Source organism: Bufo gargarizans, chromosome 9, assembly GCF_014858855.1.
Source record: "Bufo gargarizans isolate SCDJY-AF-19 chromosome 9, ASM1485885v1, whole genome shotgun sequence".
NCBI lineage: Eukaryota > Metazoa > Chordata > Amphibia > Anura > Bufonidae > Bufo > Bufo gargarizans.
This window is the reverse complement of record NC_058088.1, coordinates 1184105-1202202: the sequence shown is the minus strand read 5'-3', so window position 1 is coordinate 1202202 and position 18098 is coordinate 1184105. Positions and strand designations below refer to the sequence as shown.

The 18098-nt window shown below is 41.0% G+C and overlaps 1 protein-coding gene across 1 annotated transcript in view; it reads right to left on the bottom strand.

Moving 5' to 3' along the window:
• Positions 1-2105: 2105 nt before the first annotated feature.
• Positions 2106-18098, bottom strand: part of LOC122919625 (cytochrome P450 2A4-like) — a 55094-nt gene continuing 39101 nt past the window's right edge. Inside the window, exons 5-9 of the mRNA XM_044268757.1 lie at positions 11822-11998; positions 9573-9714; positions 8906-9093; positions 8476-8617; positions 2106-2529 (exon numbers count right to left, since the gene is read on the bottom strand). Of these exons, the coding sequence (XP_044124692.1) occupies positions 2345-2529; positions 8476-8617; positions 8906-9093; positions 9573-9714; positions 11822-11998 (834 nt within the window). The 3' untranslated portion in view covers positions 2106-2344. The remainder of the gene's footprint in view (positions 2530-8475; positions 8618-8905; positions 9094-9572; positions 9715-11821; positions 11999-18098) is intronic.

The following is an 18098-nucleotide window of genomic DNA, read 5'->3' as shown; positions in this document are numbered from 1 at the left end:
GCAGAGCCTGAACCACCCTTCATAATTTCAAGCATATGTGTATTTGCTCTGGTAGACAGCCTAGTGGACACAGTATAGAGGCAATTGCAAAGTCCTTAACTTAAACAGTTCGGTGTTTATTCACACATTAAGAAAAACAAAAATGACCGTTCACAGTCTTGGTGTTTGTTCACACCATGCAATGTTCATAGAACAAAATCTTCACCTGGTTAGCAGTCTTTCCCCCAGCCGTCCACAGCAGGCTTTAGGGGCCTGTTTTCCAGCATGCGGCTTTCAAGCCTTTACCACGGCACCAATTCACAGATTCCAAAACAGAGTCTCCACAGCTTCCCTGTCAGATGAAGGGTCATCCACACCCAGATGAGACTGCTGGCTGGGTTTTATATAGGCCAATAAAGACCCGGCCTGGAGCGTGGGGAGCAGCCACCCACCTAGCACTTTGGCTACTCCCAGTAAGAGCCGGCCCGGATCGGCTTTACAGCCATACTAACAACAAACAGTATCAATCAGCACTAGCTGCCTCTGACACTTAAAACTACCGGCTCTTACCTCACCAAGGCCAGGAACCTTGGTGACACATACCTTCGATCAATGACGACCCCTTATGCCTTCCTACAGAACCTACAGTGAGGTGAATAAGCTGTGAACAGGTCTGTGTGTGTGTATATATATATATATACACACACACACACACACATATTCACACACACACCAGCACAACTACTAACTCCCTGCTACACCTACATAATACACATAGCTTTAACCAGCCGTCAGCACTCTAGTGTGTCCCCCTCCCCCTCTGGAGCTCAGTGTGTGAGTGATTAGATAACGGTCATATAGAGTGTGCAGTCTGATGCTTGTGTTGCTGTGGGATTTGGGAATCCCAACAGCTCATGGAATTTACACTACCTTGCAGGCCATTGCTCTTCAGGTCAGTGGTTGGAGGTCAGGAGATTAGAGCAGTGAAGTGCTGCTAACCCTGCCGGGCCCTCTCCCTCACACAGTGCTCTGCTGCTGTAGCGATATTAGGCAGGGGAAGCAGCAGAGTACAGCAGACGAAAGGATTTGGTGGCTGGCTGCAGGGCCAAGGAGGAAGGGAGACGTACTTTGATTGGAAAGGGGGCGGGGCCAATCAGCCTGCCCGGGCCCCTCAAACTCCTGGGCCCCATAGCAACTGCGTGGTCTGCCGCTATGGGCAGTACGCCAGTGTCTACATGGTACTAGTATTTTCAGGGAGACTGTTTCTGCAGTATAGTATTGGGGAATACAGTGGGCACAGGATGGGGTGTTGAGAAGGTGAGAGGAAATTTTTGAAAAGTAGGAAACTAAGAAGTCTGTTTGTTAACCTCTGTAGAGAGAAGAGATGGCTGAAAGAAATCATAATGACATTCTGGTCTGAATGGAGAAGTTGAAGAAAGAGAACATCTACATCAGAGGAGACGTGACTGGATGTAAGAGGCATGTGGCGCTGTATTACCCTGTATGTTTTGTAGAGCTGTATGTAATGTTTTCCAAGTATGCCTTTAACAGTAGGGCTGTAGAGAAGAGGTTAGGTTGAGAGTTTGGCATGAGGGGGGTGCCATTTAAATTTTTACCTCAGGCATCAGAAAGGTTAGGTGCACCCCTGCCCCTTGCCACAAGTCACTGAAGGATGGAGGCCCAAGCTGAACTCTTGCACCAGGGCCCATGAGCCTTTAGTTATGCCCCTGGTATGGGCTATTTTTGAAAGACAAAGAATAAACTAACCAAAATAAAGCCTCATGCACACAGCCGTACCGTGTTAGGCAATCTGCAAATTGCAGATCTGCAAAACACGGATACCTGCTGCGTGTGTTCCGCAAGGTCTGACCCTAAATAGACCAGTCCTATCCTTCTCTGTGATACGGACAATAATAGGACATGTTCTGTTTTTTTTTTAGCAGGGCCGTAGAACGGAGTTACTCTTTGTGCTGTCCGCATCTCTTCCAGCCCTATTAGCCCTAATGCACATGCAATAAGCAAAAAAAGATTTAGCTCAGTTCAAAAGGTACCAGGTAGCATATTAACCTCAATAAAAAAAAATCCTGAAAAACAGAAAAAGTACATACAGTGTACAGGAGACACGGTGCATTCCAAAGTTTTATTAAAACAGAATAATTTCTGAAGTTAAGAATTGCATTATATTATTTAAATTAATCCTGACATATCCAATACAAAAAATAAAAAAAGTGTATGCTTTGTGTAAACATGTCTTTATATTGCTTTTTTTTTTTCATTTGATATCTTTCAAACATTAGAGCTGCCTTCTTAGTTTGTAAGTTCTATAACTTCTAAATTTCCTTTATGCTTAAAGCTTGTCCTGAACTCAGAAACGAGGGACAACCTTCATCTGGTATGGATAAGGTCTTGAAGCGTTGGTGTTGGGCTCTGGTCTTATGCTCAAATTCTTTCTGTCTATTGTCGGCTCCAAGGTAAACTTTTGCAGTATGGTGGTTAGAAAGACGAAGAGCTCCATACGAGCCAGGCCTTCTCCCATACACACACGTTTGCCTGAGAAGACAGAACAAGCATACACAATAAAAAGTCAAGCTAAACTTAAAGTGGTTGGGAGGTTTAAAAAAAACAATTTAATTGTCCTTTAAGGCAATTCTGAGTTAATAGAGGATGGGGTCCCTATTCACTACCTTGATTAATAAACCAGAGTGAAGAGCAATTTTAGTAGCCATTGTGTGAATATTTATTTCCCCTGTGGGAGCATTGCAGTACAATTGAACCCTTACTGTTGGGTTTCATCACATATCAGTGAAATTTTTGATCTCTTAAATTCTTCATACACTTTTTATTTGAGGAGAGGACTGGTTTACTGCGCTTATTTTCTGCATGAGTTCCTAATTCAAGTACTATAACTAAAGATGAGCGAAGTTTTGAAAAATTCGATTTGGATGCTTTGCTGAATTTTTCCCCAAAATTTGATTAGATCTAAATTAATTAGTGACGAAACGCGTTAAAAATCAGCTATTTCCCAGCTTCAGGGAGAATGTATCTCGGTGTACCTCACTGTGCATTGCAGAAACATGTATAGCTAGTGCGCTGTGGTAGTGAAACGGTTACTGTGCGTCAGTATGACAGGCAGGTGGCAGGCATCACTCTTAGACTCAGTTCACACTTCACTTATTTGGTCAGTTACGGGTCAATAACTGACCAAATAACTGAAGTGTGAACTCATCCTTACAGGTTAATGTTAGCACCAGGTATAATGTACTTAAACTTGCATGGGCCCAAGATTCTACTATAGAGTGAAAGAGCGCACTCATTTTACACCGTCTGCTGATTGCTCATAGATTGCTAGAAAACCAGTAATAAAAAACTATCAGTAGTATTAGAACGCTATTTCACTCCAATTACAAAATCAAGGCCTAATGGAATCTATAACACGAGGTGTAAAACCAAATATGTAAAAAAATAGAGTGTTATTTCACCCCAATTACAGAATCAAGGCGTTATAGAATTACGTATGTATAAAACAGTGTGGACACCGCAATAGCAGTAGTATTACACAGCTTTTTCACCCCAATTAGTGCAGCAAGGTGTAATAGAATTGTTTATCTATTAACCACAGGGACACTGTTACATTAACCCCTGCACTCTCTCAATTCTCTCCCTATAGTGTGGCTAAAGTCTCCCTATGATCTCCCTGCACTGTCCCTGTGCCATCCCTGAACTCTTCCAAACTAAAATTTTACAAATAAAAGCTTTCTTGATCACTGTCCCTAGCGCCTATCACCAGTAAAATGGCGGAGGCTTTTTATAGGGCTGCGACATCACAGAGGCTAGCTATCTGCTGATTTGGTGAGCAGCAGCCATTTTAGAAAAAATCTGATGCATTACCACGAAGCACAAGGAAATTCAGATTTGTGACAATTTTTTCCTGTAATTCGAATCGAATTCCACTTCGTCAACTTTGATTTATTCAACACTAGATATAACTAGTGTTGATTGCGAATTTTAGTATCGCAAATTTTTTGCGCAAATATTGGCACTTTGAGAATTTGCAAATATCTAAAATATAGTGCTATATTTTTTGTAATCGCGAATATTCTAGATTTTTTTTCATCAGTACCCATGATCCCTCACTGCTTCTTGCTTGTGGGCCAATGAGAAGGCTGCAATATCTTTGACTTTAAGAGTAGTGTTGATCGCAAATTTATATCGCTAATTTTTCGATTGCCGATTTTTGCGATCAAGAAATAATGAAGAGATCACAAATTTGCGAATATATGATGAATATTCGCCCAAATATTTGCGAAATATCGCTAATTTGAATATTGCCCCTGCCGCTCATTACTGGATATAACAACCATATCTGTTATAAGGCCAAAGATCAATGTGTGTAACAGACATTTTTATTCTATTGTAGGTGTATATTACGTACATTTTCAGAAGCAAGAGTCACAATTGCCCATGCAGCCGCAATGAATTTGTCACTCAAGTCAACATGATTTCCCATAACTTGTCCTTGTGCTACAGGTTGTTTTCCATAGGACTGCAGGTAAACCTGACAAGTTTTCTTAAAGCAGACCTATCACCTCTCCTGACATGTCTGTTTTAGTGGCTAGCTCCTTTCCCCATTGTAACTGCAATTTTCGGGCATCTATACTTATGACTCTGTGTTGTGCCATTCTTCTATTATTCCTGCTAGAAGTTTATGTATGTAGGCACAGATGGGTGTTACCACCTGGGGGGGGTGTTTCTGCAATCTGACACTGACATCACTGAATAGATAGTGTCAAACTGTGCAGAAACACCCCCCCCCCCTCCAACTGGTAACACCCATCTTTACCTATAGTCATAAACTTCAAGCAAGTATAGTAGAAGAACAGCGAAACATAGCATCATAAATATAGATATTCCAGAATTAGTATTAATATGAACTAGTACTTTGCAATGGTCTGCATCAAAAATGTTGGGACAAGGCCATTTTCACCACTGTGTGGCATCTCCCCTTCTTCTTACAACACTCAACAGACGTCTGGGGACCGAGGAGACCAGTTTCTCAAGTTTAGAAATAGGAATGCTCTCCCATTCTTGTCTAATACAGGCCTCTAACTGTTCAATCGTCTTGGGCCTTCTTTGCTGCACCTTCCTCTTTATGATGCGCCAAATGTTCTCTATAGGTGAAAGATCTGGACTGCAGACTGGCCATTTCAGTACCCGGATCCTTCTCCTACGCAGCCATGATGTTGTGATTGATGCAGAATGTGGTCTGGCATTATCTTGTTGAAAAATGCAGGGTCTTCCCTGAAAGAGATGACGTCTGGATGGGAGCATATGTTGTTCTAGAACCTGAATATATTTTTCTGCATTAATGGTGCCTTTCCAGACATGCAAGCTGCCCATGCCACACGCACTCATGCAACCCCATACCATCAGAGATGCAGGCTTCTGAACTGACCATTGATAACAACTTGGGTTGTCCTTGTCCTCTTTGGTCCGGATGACATGGCGTCCCAGATTTCCAAAAAGAACTTCGAATCGTGACTCGTCTGACCACAGAACAGTCTTCCATTTTGCCACACTCCATTTTAAATGATCCCTGGCCCAGTGAAAACGCCTGAGCTTGTGGATCTTGCTTAGAAATGGCTTCTTCTTTGCACTGTAGAGTTTCAGCTGGCAACGGCGGATGGCACGGTGGATTGTGTTCACTGACAATGGTTTCTGGAAGTATTCCTGAGCCCATTCTGTGATTTCCTTTACAGTAGCATTCCTGTTTGTGGTGCAGTGTCGTTTAAGGGCCCGGAGATCACGGGCATCCAGTATGGTTTTACGGCCTTGACCCTTACGCACAGAGATTGTTCCAGATTCTCTGAATCTTCGGATGATGTTATGCACAGTTGATGATGATAGATGCAAAGTCTTTGCAATTTTTCGCTGGGTAACACCTTTCTGATATTGCTCCACTATCTTTCTGCGCAACATTGTGGGAATTGGTGATCCTCTACCCATCTTGGCTTCTGAGAGACACTGCCACTCTGAGAAGCTTATTTTATACCCAATCATGTTGCCAATTGACCTAATTAGTGTTAATTGGTCTTCCAGCTCTTCGTTATGCTCAAATTTACTTTTTCCAGCCTCTTATTGCTACTTGTCCCGACTTTTTGGGGATTTGTTGACACCGTGAAAATTTGAATCAACGTATTTTTCTTTTAAAATGATACATTTACTCGGATTAAATGTTTGATCTGTCATCTACGTTCTATTACAAATAAAATATTGACATTTGCCATCTCCACATCATTGCATTCAGTTTTTATTCACAATTTGTTTAGTGTCCCAACTTTTTTGGAATCCGGTTTGTATTATATGTTCTGTATTTTTAAAGATGGCCGCGAATAATACATTGCCGATTTTTGTAATCAAGAATATAATCTCGAATTCGGGAATATATGACAAATATTCTACAAAATATTTGTGAAATATTGTGAATTTGAATATTGCCCCTGCCGCTCATCACTACTAATTACTTCTACAGTTTAGTATTTATTAATGAAGCAGAAAATCTGTAATATCTATATACCCATATAATCAACCTTAGTTTTGTATAAGAAAATTAATAAGATATATGTATTGTTTTATATTGTTACACATTATTAAGGATGTTTAGGTATTTGTTATCATATATATTTCTCAGTAAGAACGCATATATACCTAAGTTAATGAGTATCTGTAAAGGTGTGTTATTTTAACTAACCATCAATCACCCGTTGGTGTAGCAGAGGAGGCACAGATATCTCTGTGAGAAAAAAAGGCTCATCAAATTATTATCTGTAACATACATTTTGGAGTATGGGAAACATTCAAATGGTGCCTAAAGGTCTGTGCTTAATTGGTAGAAGTGTCAGAATTAATCCCTTTAGCTTTGATTTAGGTTCCAAAGGTTGTGTGTATAAAATGTGAGATAAAGTCATACTTGGATATTTAACCCTTAATAGAATTATACTAATAGCTTAGGTAATAGTGTCACCTAGGGGTAAATGAGTAATATTACACCAACAGCAGAAGTGAATTTTGGGAATACAATGACATCACAGTTCTTATCAAATGTATACGCCTAGCCGACAATGATTGGAAAACTCCAAGCTAGGATGGTGTATCTAACTGATAGGTTTTTGGATAAGAAAGTACACATTAGAGTAAGAAGAGAGAAAGAAAAAAAAAACAACAAGAAAAAAACAGGGAGCAACACAAGACTCAGAAACATAGAGAAACAAAGAAAGGAGAAACCCCTGGAGAAAAATCCCAATGATCAGAACAGACTTTGGAGTCTGCATTTTCGGGTAACGTATAATTTTATTTAGTGCAACATTGATATGAATTAATCAGCCTGATATTTTGCAAACTCCCCGCTGTTGGCAGATGTATAGTTGTTGAAATTGCTATATCAATATTGTCACTATTCAATAGAGATGCATATTACTGAATAAAAAACTTAAATATTGATTTCAGAGGTAAACTCTCTGATTGGAATAATTTCATTCCATAATCATACCAGGCTTGATCATTTTATAAGTTGTGTGACAATCCTACCCGATTATCCGAGATTTGTCATAGTTTTATGCAGAGCAAGGGTTTGTATCTATTATTAACATTATTGAGTTTTATATCTGATGATTGTGGTCAAAGCAGATCGTATTACATTTTCTGTTTAAGAGGTACTGTGTATACGCTGGTATTTGTGTTGGTGCCATCTAGTAGCGAATTTTGGGTACTGCATATCACTGTATATCATTGCAGATTGAGTTTCACATTGATTATTCTTTGACTATATTTAAATTATTGTATAATAAATCATTTATATTTTTGCATAGACGCTTGTACCATGTTTTACTGATTGCACAATATAATTAAGTTACCGATCAAACTCTTTTTCAGGTGTTTTATATGTCCACCTCGAGAATCAAATCCCTTGACATTTTTCCTTTGATCCTTTATTTTATATAAAGCATTTGCTTTATATTCCCGATAGTGAGCATGGCTCCAGATACCTGTAACAACCAACCAGGACTTTATTGAGTCAGCGCCAGTCCATCTACCTGCTGTCCATGCTGTACATGGCAGTTACTCTAGATATTAGCTGGTGGACATAATAATGTGACTCAACCATGTAGTATGGACAATACTGTAGCTCAAACCTTTTTGTTAGATGTTGCACATAGTTTCATCTGCTCGATTTATAACAATGACTCGACTGTAGCCCATGTCTTAATATCGTATGTGTAAAGACCTATCAAGTCCTTGGAAGTCATGCATTCTTAAGTCCTATCAAGTCATATTCTTGGTCTTCATAAACATAACCAAGATCTACCAACCACATCAAAATACGAAGTCCTCAACTATTTAACTATACCAACCTGGATTAAAATAAAGCTTAATGTCAGTCATATTTTACAGATAATTTTTGCTAGTTTGTGAACTAATAGTCAATTAACAATTTGTTACCTGTAGAGAATGGCATAAATGCATCACATTTCTTAAAGCAACCATTCTCATTAAGAAAGTGTCCAGGATCAAATTCATCGGGGTTCTTGAATTGAGTTGGATCTTTCAAAACAGAGGTCAGGACTGGAAGCACCAAGATTCCCTGAAAGAAATGTATGACATATGTAGCTCTAGAAAACCAGAAGTGTTAAAAGTCAGGTCTGGATGGTAATTGAAGAAATTAACTAACGCATTGAGAAGATCAGAATATCTTCTTTGGCATGGGATTTAATCAAAAGGTAGTGTCTGTTAATTTACCATGATACTTATAGGCAAATAAGAATAATATAAGGTTTCAAAAAGAAAAAGTTTAATTTAAACCATAAATTATAAGCTTAAAAGATGGGAATATGTTAAGAGCTAAGAGGTTGATGAGACCAACATAATTTACCTTTGGAATGTGATATCCTCTGAAGGTTGTGACCTTACTGGCAGCATGGGGAACTCCTAAAGGGACAATATCAGCAAATCTCTGGATCTCGTGGATTACAGCTTCTGTATATGGCATCTTACTCTTGTCTTCTATTGATGGACAGCGATCTTTGCCGATTACATGGTCAATTTCTTTGAGGATCTTCTCTAAAAAGGGCAAAAACAGAACAAGTCTACAGTCATGTTATCATTGTATCCATACAACACAGATCCATAATGCAGCAACTTTACAAATGTATGGCCCCAAAATGTTCTTCTGTATGCCTCATATTTTATATAGGAACAGAGGTCTTTTTATGTAATTTTGTATGTGTCTTTTGCCATGTTACATCACATGCCATATGCAAAGATATAAGTTTAGCATTTTATGTGTATGGAAAAGTTCTGCACTAAGAGAAAGGGAGGATACATATTCTATCTGTTTTTCCCAAAAAGGGAAGCAATGACATTAGTCAATTTAGCAGATATTTGGAGACAGTAACTTAAAGGTACTGGTTTGAATGCAAAATCGCTAACAGGACCCCAACCTACCATGTGCTTTTTATAATACTGGTGTCATTTGGGCATCCTCAGGTCTGATACTGTACTTCTACATCCCAGTGTGAGTAAAATAATATGGATTTTACCTTGTATGTCTGGATATTTCATGAGTATAAGAAAGCTATATCTCAGTGTCAAACTTGAAGTCTCTGTTCCAGCAAAGAATAAGTCTAATATTGTCATCTCTAGGTTTTCTTCATGAAATTCTGTATCTGGATTATATTTTTCCTAAAAAAATAATAATTCATCTTTATTTAATTATAAAATATTGTCTAAGTCCCGCACACTCTTTGTAGATGTAATACAAATAAATAAAAAGTGCAATGTTGACCGTGGTGACCAACAGAATGATTGCAATGGGAACCCTATAAATATCTTGCCTCAAAAGTCCACTAGGTATGATTCTTCATTGTAGAGAAAGGCTAGTAGGAGTGTTACTCTTTGCAGAAAGAAAAGCCACATCCTGAATCCTAATAAAGGCCTATCAAACTAAAACTGCTGTTTACAGATGAGGTACTGGCTTGGCTAAAATACAAAGTCTTGTTTTAAGCCTTGTTTAAAAGTTTGAACATTGACTTATACCGGGGAGAACTGGTCATAAACCCTACAGGGAGATTTCCCAGTGGGCTGACACCCAGAGGGTTGCTAGAACCCACCTCATGGACACCGGCTGGGTAAAAAATGATCTTATGCTCTAAGCAATAATTAATGCAGGAGCATCAGCTACGGTACGTATGCACCAGGCTAGTGGATTGGACAGATGCCTTTTTGAAGGTGACAGTAGTTTTTGCTGCACTATGGTATTTGGTTCTGCTGGGGCAGAATTTTGGGCTGCATTACAGTATCGCTGACCCTGCCTGCTTCTGTTGTCTATGGTTACTTATGCTGGCCCTATCTAATTGTGTTGCTTCACCTTCTGTCAGTTTTGGCCCATCTACAAAATGAGGCCACTTATTTTTTTCTAGAGACACTTTAAGTTCACAGTCTGTCCCTGGATTTCTGGGATATGGGGTTCAGTTCTGGGCACAAGTCCATAGAAAGAACGCTCTGCAGCTGGAAAAAGTACAGAGGAGAGCGACTATGATAAGGGCATGGAGGGTCTTAGTTATGAAGAAATATTAAAAGAATTACTTTTAATTACTCTTGAGAAGAGACGTCTATAGGGGGGACATGATTAACCTATACAAATATATAAATGGACCATACAGAAAATATGGAGGAAAACTTCAATGTCAAATGCCCTCAAAAGACAAGGGGGCACTGCCTCCGACTGGAGAAGAAAAAGTTAAGTCTCTAGAAGCGTCAATGCTTCTTTACTGTAAGAACTGTGAATCTGCGGAATAGACTTCCTCAGGACGTGGTCACAGCAGGAACAGTGAACAGTTTTAAAAAGGGTTTAGATGAATTCTCAAAAGTAAATGACACTAATGCTTATGAAAATGTCTGAGTCTCACTTCCTTCTGGGATTCGCGTCCACATCTTGATGGACTTATGTCTTTTTTCAACCGTATTAACTATGTAACTATGGATAGCTACCATCCATCGGTTAGTCCCAGAGGCACAGTTTTTTTTTCTTTGTGGAAAATGTATTTACATTATAAGTGTGTGTTTTTGTAATTCTAATTATCTGTAAACTCACCTCTAGTGTTGATCGCAAATATTCTAATCGCTAATTTTTATTGCGAATATCTCCACTTCGAGAATTCGCGAATATGTAGAATATAGTGCTATATATTAATAATCGCAAATATTCTAGATTTTTTTTTTTCATCAGTAACCGCCCTTTTTGCTTGTGGGCCAATGAGAAGGCTGCAATATATTTGTCTTAGAGCTTAGCAACATCCCTAGCAACCAATAGGAAAGTTGCCTACCCCTTACTATATAAGAACCTCCCCAGCAGCCATTTTCAGTTGTTTTTTTGCAGTTCTGAGAGAGAGACAGAGAGCAGTGACATTTCTGTGCTCTGTGCTTTCATCTGGATTCTATTCCTTATCCAATTACATTAGATAGTTAGTTAGCTCATATATAATACAGATAGTTAGTGGGAGATGTCAGTGTAGGTTAGATAGACATATAGTGTAGCTGATAGGTTCCAGTGCAGGGTGTTAGGTAGTGTGATAGGAATTACTGTTTCTCTGCTGTCCAGTCATACATGCTACAGATATAGTGCTGTGATGTCACAACAATACTTAGTGCACCAATCAGTAATATCTACTCAGACCTGATAAAATGTAAATTTGCATGTATTGTGCAAAAAATATGCGCATCATTAGTGCCGATTTGAGCAATCATGAAAATTATGCGAATATTGCCTATGCCACTCATCACTACTCACCTCCTCCATCTTCATGAGGAAGCAATCTAGGAAGTCACGAGGGCAGTTCTCATCCACGGTGTCTCGGTGGGTTTTCACCATATCCTTAATAAATTGTTTCAGGTTGTTAACAATTCGGAAGAATGTTTGATGAGGACCGGGAATGTAAGGCATTATGGCTGGGAACATATTTACAAGCTAATTAGGAAAAAAAATGTGATAGGGAAAAAATATTATAAATGTTCTTCCGTTGTTCGAGTTTCAAATTTATAGTCATAATATGCTTTAAAGTTTTAGCCTTGTCATTACAGCAAATGTTGACATTGAAAAAAATGTTTTAGATTACTTCAGTGCATCTAAAGTACCTTATTTTTCGCCCTAAAGTGGGGGGAAAATAGCAGTGCGTCTTATGAGGCGAATGCTGCATTTTGCCGAATTTTCAGTGATACGCCGCGCCGAGATGCCGCACGGCGGGTGTATCAGCTGAGAGGGAGGAGGGGCTGGGGCCCGGCATCTGCTTTTATAATGACAGCGGGGCCCGTGCAGTGACTGTATTCTACTACACAGGCCCCACTCACTGTATATAATCGTATCTGTAATTGTAGGCATTGTTAATGTATACAAATTCTGGGTAATCAGCGCCTGTATTACGGTACTTACAAGTGCTCGGTAGCAGGGAGGAGGCAGGCCGGGAGGACAGGCGCTGACAGCGTGAGTCACTACGTCACGCGCCTGCGCCGCCCATTTTATGAATAAAGCAGGTGGCGTGGGCGCATGACGTAGTGACTCACGCTGCCAGCGCCCGTCCTCCCGGCCTGCCTCCTCCCTCCTCTCTGCTACCGAGCGCTTGTAAGTTCCGTAATACAGGCGCTGATTACCCAGAATTTGTATACATTAACAATGCCTACAATTACAGATACGATTATATAAAGTGAGTGGGGCCCGTGTAGTAGAATACAGTCACTGCACGGGCCCCGCTGTAATTATAAAACCAGATGCGACCCTCACCCCCTGTATTGGGGGCCATTCACACTACAGGGACACTGTTATGAAGGGGATCTGTGGATGACACATAGCATAAGATGCTTTATATGAGTCATCCACAGATCCCCCCCATAACAGTGTCATCCACAGATCCCCATAACAGTGCCATCCATAGATCCCAATAAAAGCCATCCAGAGATCCCCATAACAGTGTCACCCACAGATCCCCCATAACAGTGTCACCCACAGATCGCCCATAAGTGTCCTCAACAGATCCCCCATAATTGTGTCATCCACCGACCACTATTAGTTCAAAACCCACCAAAAGCAAACCTTTTGGTTCAAATTTTTTTTTTCTTATTTTCCTCCTCAAAAGCCTAGGTGCGTATCATGGGCAGGTGCGTCTTATAGGGCAAAAAATATAGTAATAAAAATAAAGTAACTTGGCAGGTAATCATGATTAAGAAATCTATTTTGTGTTTACAGATCTTATGCTGACCTTTGTGTTTCCATGGTTACAGACTACAAACAAACCCTTTTTGGTCTGACCCTGCAGTCACACTTTTCTATTGGTCCCTTATTTCTTGCGAAGCTAGCCTATGTATGTTAGCAAGAATATAAGGATAGATAGAAGATCTCACAATTGCAAAATGAAGCTGTAACTGGTTTGTTTGTAGTCTTTGGCCATGGATACATATAGATTTGCATATTGAGACATACTTTATCACACCTGAGAGACAATGTAAAAACCTACACAAGGAGCCTTACAATACTTGTGTCTTCTAATACTTGTGGAGTGTTTGGCCCGGATGCCATTGCTACCTCTGCCACCCCACTGGTACTCCCCTTTCTGCATAACACCTGTAGACACAATATTGTACTCTATTTTAATTGAGGTTATCTGCAAAGTTGCCATATTTTAATAGCTTCTTTAATGGCTGTTATGTTCTTGTTTTATTGCCAAGGTTGTAGACATCTCTGCTTGTTGCACTGAGAGGGCTGTTGTACAGAGTTTAGTGGCATTAAAAATTGGCATTGTTGGTGCTGAGTGTGATTCTGTGGCCTGGTTAAGTGGTTGTTTATCGGATAAAGCAAGGTTCTTTTAATTTGTGCAAGTCCATATTGTGTACAACTACTTACACAATTTCCTTTTCTGTGCACCCTAAAGGGGTTCTCTGGGAATTGAGAAAATAAAATAACTGAAAATACTTAGTGTAACTGTCATGTTTTTATTATGCAGCATTATGCATAAAGCAATCATTAGTTTTTTAACATACCACTGTTTTCCTTTGTTTTAACCCCTACGATATGAGGTTCTTCATCTCAAATGGCTCCTGCACCACTTCTCTGAGACCAAAACTATCTTCCCTCCCTTCACATACACACCTGCTGTAGCCAGAAGCTTCCTGCCAGCCAATAAGATTGTATTACTGAGAGACACGCCTCCTCTATCTAAAGCTTAAAGGGGTTGTCCAAGTTATATTTATTAATGACCTATACTCAGGATAGGTCATCAATATCAGATCGGCGGGGGTCCGACAGCTGTTTGAAGAGAAGGCATGCGTGGTGTCAGCGCTGCCTCCTCTTCACTGTTTACCTTCTAGCCGTTGCATCTGCAGTGGTGAGCAGGTGTAATTACACCCAAGCCATCCTATTGAAATGAATGGGACGGCTTGGGTGTAATTACACCTGCTCACCACTGCAGATGCAACGGCTAAAAAGTAAACAGTGAAGAGGAGGCAGCGCTGACACCGTGCGAGTCTCCTCTTCAAACAGCTGATCGGAGGGGGTGCCGGGTGTCGGACCCCCGCCGATCTGATATTGATGACCTATCCTGAGGATAGGTCATCAATAAATATAACTTGGACAACCCCTTTAATGCAGGCATTCAGTGTGGAGGATCGCCCCTCTGTCTTCTGTTTACAATGAGCTGGACACAGAAAAGCCCTAGTAACAGGCTTTTAAGGGACCAGTGGAAAGGGACATTAATAAAAGCTGTTATTATAAGGAAATTACAAATCTTTCAACAAGCATTGACAGACTAACTCAGGTATACATGCCTAGTTCTAATAAACTAGCAAATAAAAAAATATGATAGTTACACTTTATATATTATGTTATTATACATATATTCTCAAATATCTTTCATTAGTTACAATGGCTCGTTTTCTCTGGAAAGCAATTGTCAGGGGAAATAAAATGGCCACCATTCTATTAGTACACACAAAACCTGTCCTAATCCTACATGAAGACAAGTTACTTCACAACACTGAGCTAGAGAGCTGCCTCATCCTTATTGCCTACTTCTCAGGGATTATGATCCTGAATACCGTTTAATTTGATCTCAATCTCTGTAGTAATGGAGTTCATGAGTAGGGATGAGCGAACTCGAACTGTATAGTTCGGGTTCATACCGAATTTTGGGGTGTCCGTGACACGGACCCGAACCCGGACATTTTCGTAAAAGTCCGGGTTCGGGTTCGGTGTTCGTCGCTTTCTTCGCGCTTTTGTGACGCTTTCTTGGCGCTTTTTGAAAGGCTGCAAAGCAGCCAATCAACAAGCGTCATACTACTTGCCCCAAGAGGCCATCACAGCCATGCCTACTATTGGCATGGCTGTGATTGGCCAGAGCACCATGTGACCCAGCCTCTATTTAAGCTGGAGTCACATAGCGCCGCCCGTCACTCTGCTCTGATTAGCGTAGGGAGAGGTTGCGGCTGCGACAGTAGGGCGAGATTAGGCAGATTAACTCCTCCAAAGGACTTGATTAACTGATCGATCTGCAGCTGTGGATCATTGAGCTGCTGATCCTCAATTGCTCACTGTTTTTAGGCTGCCCAGACCGTTTGTCAGTCACATTTTTCTGGGGTGATCGGCGGCCATTTTGTGTCTTGTGGTGCGCCAGCACAAGCTGCGACCAAGTGCATTTAACCCTCAATGGTGTGGTTGTTTTTTGGCTAAAGCCTACATCAGGGTGAAGCTGTCACACCAAGTGCATTTAACCAGCAATAGTCTGTTTATTTTTTGGCCATATACTACATCAGGGGCAAGCTGCGCCTGTCACCAAGTGCATTTAACCCTCAATGGTGCGTTTGTTTTTTGGCTAAAGCCTACATCAGGGTGAAGCTGTCACACCAAGTGCATTTAACCAGCAATAGTCTGTTAATTTTTTGGCCATATACTACATCAGGGGCAAGCTGCGCCTGTCACCAAGTGCATTTAACCCTCAGTAGTGTGGTTGGTCAAGCTATCACACCAAGTGCATTTAACCAGCAATAGTCTGTTCATTTTTTGGCCATATACTAAATCAGGGGCAAGCTGCGCCCGTCACCAAGTGCATTTAACCAGCAATAGTCTGTTCATTTTTTGGCCATATACTACATCAGGGGCAAGCTGCGCCCATCACCAAGTGCATTTAACCAGCAATAGTGTGGTTATTTTTTGGCCATATCCCAGTCTAATTCTGTCACTAAATCCATACCGGTCACCCAGCGCCTAAATACTAGGCCTCAAATTTATATCCCGCTAAATCTCTCGTTACCGCTGTCCTGTTGTGGCTGGGAAAGTTATTTAGTGTCCGTCAAAGCACATTTTTTGTTCTGGGTTGAAATACAATTCCCAATTTAGCAATTTAAAATTTAGTGGTTTCTGCTGTATCAGAGCTATTTGAAATCTATCCCTAAAAGGGTATATAATATTCAAGGTGCACATTGGGTCATTCAGAATAACTTCACACACACCCGCTACTGTGTATTTCCAAGTCTAATTCTGTCACTAAATCCATACCGGTCACCCAGCGCCTAAATACTAGGCCTCAAATTTATATCCAGCTAAATCTGTCCTTAGTGCTGTAGCTGGGCGAGTTATTTAGTGTCCGTTCAAGCACATTTCTTGTTCTGGGTTGAAATACAATTCCCAATTTAGCAATTTCATAATTTAGTGGTTTCTGCTATATCAGAGCTATTTGAAATCTATCCCTAAAAGGGTATATAATATTCAAGGTGCACATTGGGTCATTCAGAATAACTTCACACACACCCGCTACTGTGTATTTCCAAGTCTAATTCTGTCACTAAATCCATACCGGTCACCCAGCGCCTAAATACTAGGCCTCAAATTTATATCCAGCTAAATCTGTCCTTAGTGCTGTAGCTGGGCGAGTTATTTAGTGTCCGTTCAAGCACATTTCTTGTTCTGGGTTGAAATACAATTCCCAATTTAGCAATTTCATAATTTAGTGGTTTCTGCTATATCAGAGCTATTTGAAATCTATCCCTAAAAGGGTATATCATATTGAAGGTGCACATAGGGTACATTCAGAATAACTTCACACACCCGCTACTGTGCATTTCCAAGTCTAATTCTGTCACTAAATCCATACCGGTCACCCAGCGCCTAAATACTAGGCCTCAAATTTATATCCCGCTGAATTTGAATACAATACATTGGGCCAAATAATATATTTGTTGTTGTGGTGAACCATAACAATGAGAAAAACATCTAGTAAGGGACGCGGACGTGGACATGGTCGTGGTGGTGTTAGTGGACCCTCTGGTGCTGGGAGAGGACGTGGCCGTTCTGCCACATCCACACGTCCTAGTGTACCAACTACCTCAGGTCCCAGTAGCCGCCAGAATTTACAGCGATATATGGTGGGGCCCAATGCCGTTCTAAGGATGGTAAGGCCTGAGCAGGTACAGGCATTAGTCAATTGGGTGGCCGACAGTGGATCCAGCACGTTCACATTATCTCCCACCCAGTCTTCTGCAGAAAGCGCACAGATGGCGCCTGAAAACCAACCCCATCAGTCTGTCACATCACCCCCATGCATACCAGGGAAACTGTCTCAGCCTCAAGTTATGCAGCAGTCTCTTATGCTGTTTGAAGACTCCGCTGGCAGGGTTTCCCAAGGGCATCCACCTAGCCCTTCCCCAGCGGTGAAAGACATAGAATGCACTGACGCACAACCACTTATGTTTCCTGATGATGAGGACATGGGAATACCACCTCAGCATGTCTCTGATGATGACGAAACACAGGTGCCAACTGCTGCGTCTTTCTGCAGTGTGCAGACTGAACAGGAGGTCAGGGATCAAGACTGGGTGGAAGACGATGCAGGGGACGATGAGGTCCTAGACCCCACATGGAATGAAGGTCGTGCCACTGACTTTCACAGTTCGGAGGAAGAGGCAGTGGTGAGACCGAGCCAACAGCGTAGCAAAAGAGGGAGCAGTGGGCAAAAGCAGAACACCCGCCGCCAAGAGACTCCGCCTGCTACTGACCGCCGCCATCTGGGACCGAGCACCCCAAAGGC